Raw genomic sequence first — 3280 nt, 5'->3', positions numbered from 1 at the left:
TTCTGGCCCTTCTGCCCCGCTCTGGGGAGACCCCCCTGCAGTGCTGGGGCAGCTCTGGAGTCCTCAGCACAGCAGAGACAGGGACCTGCTGGAGTGGGGTCAGAGGAGCCCCAGCAGTGACCCAAGGGTGGAACCCCTCTGCTGGGAGGCCGGCAGGAGAGAGCTGGGCTTGGGCAGCCTGGAGAAGAGAAGGCTCCAGGGAGACCTTACTGCAGCCTTCCAGTACTTAAAGGGGGCCTGTAAGAAAGATGGGGACAGACTTCTTATCAGGGCATGTTGTGACAGGACAAGGGATGATGGTTTTAAATTAAAAGAGGGAGATTTTGACTGGAAAGAAGGAAGAAATTTTAGACAATAAGGGTGGTGAGACCGTGGCCCACATTGCCCAGAGAAGTGGTCGTTAAATTAAAAGAGGGAGATTTTGACTGAAGAGAAGGAAGAAATTTTACACAATAAGGGTGGCATGAGACCCTGGCCCAGGTTGCCCAGAGAGGTGGTCAAACCCCAATCCCTGGAAACATTCCAGGTGAGGTTGGATGGGGCTCTGAGCAACCTGCTCTAGTTGCAATGTCCCTGCACACTGCAGGGGGGCTGGACTAGGTGACCTTGAAAGGTCCCTTACAACCCAAAGCTTTTTATGTTAACTGTTTATCCAGCTAAGATGGTAACTGTTCTCCCTATGTGGGTATTCCCATCCATCACAGGCATGCTTTGAGAAGAAATTTTTGGCTATACAAGATACATCTAGTTTCTGCTGAGCCCTCCTTGACTGGCTGCCTTATCTCCTTCAGCCACCCTTTGCTCACAAAGGCCAAGCAACCTGTTGCCAACGTGGCTTCAGAGAAGAAACACAAGCAGTGGAAGACTCCAACTCCTTTCTTGGCTAATATTAAATCATTATCCCCAAAGCTCATCTTCCTCCCACAAGGGAAGGTGTCATCCCTCAGCCATGAAGCCAAGGCGCATGATAGAGGTGTTTGTATTAAATACAGCAACTTCAAAGGTTGCCACGATGCATACCAGGCACTCAGCACCTTAAAAAAAAACATCCCAACCAAGAACAAACCATCACAGCAGCAAATTAGTCACTGGCGTCACTCGCAAAGTAGTTTTTATTCTGCTCCAGCCCAGACTCAGCAGCTGGGCTCCTGCTGGGCTGGAAAAGCAATCCAGACCCACGGCGGTGGCTGAAGGCACCAGAGCGTTACCTGGAGCACAGGGCATGAAATTAGCAGCAGCAAGCAAGCTGGAGCCAAGAGCAGGCTGCCAGTCACATGGGCATCTCTTCAGAGTCAAGAGATGGTTTATGTTTAATCACACTGGACCGTCACAGAAAGGCCATGTTGGTTTTTACCAGAGGAAGTAAAACTCATTGCATCCTGGACATACAGAGGAGAAACATCTTTTACATAAAACTAATGGCTGATCTGACCAAGAATACAGCTACACAAGAGTTTTTAGGAAAAAGACACCTAGTGATACTTACTCTACCTTGAAATCAGCTTTTTTCTAGAACTGTGCTGATGTAGGAGGCACGTGGATCACATGGGAAGCAGGGGACATGGGAGGTCATCTCTTAAAAATTAACACAGCCACAACTGCCATAATTGGGGTAAGAAGTCCCAGAGAAAACGTGGGCGTCATACCAGGCTCTGTGTTTATAGAAAACTAAAATGTGCCCAAACCACCTGAACAAGTTCAGCAACTGGAGGAAGACAGGACGCAGCCTCATCACACCGACGCTTTCTCCAGCCCCCGTTGCTTTGTCAGGGAGGCACAGGGAAACAATCCTGCTGTGGATTAAGGAGGAGCAAGAGATGGCAGTTTTTTTGGGGGGAGAAAAAGAGAGCCCATCAAGCCTGCCACCCCAAGGCTGGCTCATCAATCGCCCCATGACAAGCTCCTCGTCCCATATGCCAAAAGCCAGATGTTTATCGCTCCAAGCAGATACTCCCGTCACACCTGCCAGATTTTGAAGGAAAAGCACTAAAACATCAAGAGGGGGAGGCTCGAGACTCCTGCAAACCATCCACTCCAGGGCTGGTGCTCCTGCAGAGCCCTGCTGCCACCTTCAAACTATGAGCTGCATTACTGCGAGGCAGAAAATGCCTAAAATGTGTTTGATGCCTCGCCACGAGGCCACAAGTTCAGGGCAGTTTATCTCCCAGCCCACAGGGAGTTGCAGCCGAGTCTGTCTGGGATAGCACAGAGCCCTATGGGGCTCAGAGGCTCACCAAGCATGAAGGACAAAAAGAACCCCACCCAAACCCACAAAGAGATTTTTACCTTGCACAGTAAAAATTGTCCTTGAAAGGTTATCTTGTTTATAGAGCCAGTTCAGCCAAATTTTGTAAACCTTAGGGCTTCAAATACAGCTAAAAGACAGAGCACAAAGTGCTACGCCTTCTGGTTTTAAGCACCTTTCTTGCAGCTATTTGTGCTCCCCAAATGTACCTCTACTGCTGGTTTGCAGCAAGCAAAAACCCAGATGATATTCACTCACGTTCTGCAGAAGTTGAGGGGAGGAAAAGAGCAAGTTCAGAAAGAAACCAGCTTTTTTTTTTCCTTTTCTGAAAGCAGCACACTCACCCGCAGATCCGACGTCACCTGTCCTGCCGGGCCTGCTCGATCTGAGCAGTTTTGCAGCTTGTACATCCAATAGTGTTTTGCTGTGATAAAAAAATTCCAGGGCAGCAGGGACCCGATGCCCAGGAGGAAAAAAATAACATAGGCCCCATGGAAATGGTCGCGTGGCTTTCGCCGACTGTATCCGTTCACCGAGGGCTCCTCGATCAGGGGCTCTTCATCCTGGGGAAAGCTGCTGGCTGCTGGGTGCATAGTGCTGGCACGCTGCAAGAAAAAAAACACCCCAAAAAAGATATTACCATGTGAGGGTTGCAAACTGCTGCTTGCAAGCTGCTGTGCCCAGCTTCCTTGTCCTTCAGCCTGGGATCGCCCAGCACATGATGGACGAGTGAGCTGAACTGGCTCAGCACAGGGATGGATGGGTCCCCAAAATATGTGGGAGAGGGGACTAAGATGGTTGGATTTGAGGAGCTTAAAATTGTCTTCTCCAATCTAAATGATTCTGTGAGACATGGCAGGGCTGAGTTTTGCTGCAGCAGCACCCAAGTTTCCATCCATAATTAATAATTAATCCATCCCCTTGGCCTTGTAAAAGCAGGAAACCTCCGCTCATACAAGGCTTGAGAAAAAATTAACAGCTTGTAAACTAAAAACGCCATCGGGCTTTGCAGAGCAACCTGTGAGCTTGTACAAC

The 3280-nt window shown here is 49.3% G+C and overlaps 1 protein-coding gene across 1 annotated transcript in view; it reads right to left on the bottom strand.

The window, feature by feature from the left end:
• SLC29A3 (solute carrier family 29 (equilibrative nucleoside transporter), member 3) overlaps nt 1-2838 on the bottom strand; it is a 9188-nt gene extending 6350 nt beyond the window's left edge. Inside the window, exon 1 of the mRNA XM_008936640.1 lies at nt 2590-2838. Within this exon, the coding sequence (XP_008934888.1) occupies nt 2590-2838 (249 nt within the window). The remainder of the gene's footprint in view (nt 1-2589) is intronic.
• Nucleotides 2839-3280: the final 442 nt, after the last annotated feature.

This window comes from Merops nubicus, unplaced genomic scaffold (assembly GCF_000691845.1).
Source record: "Merops nubicus isolate BGI_N331 unplaced genomic scaffold, ASM69184v1 scaffold23213, whole genome shotgun sequence".
In the NCBI taxonomy this organism is placed as follows: Eukaryota; Metazoa; Chordata; class Aves; order Coraciiformes; family Meropidae; genus Merops; species Merops nubicus.
Note: the sequence above shows the minus strand (reverse complement) of the source record. Positions and strands in the feature narration are given on the sequence as shown.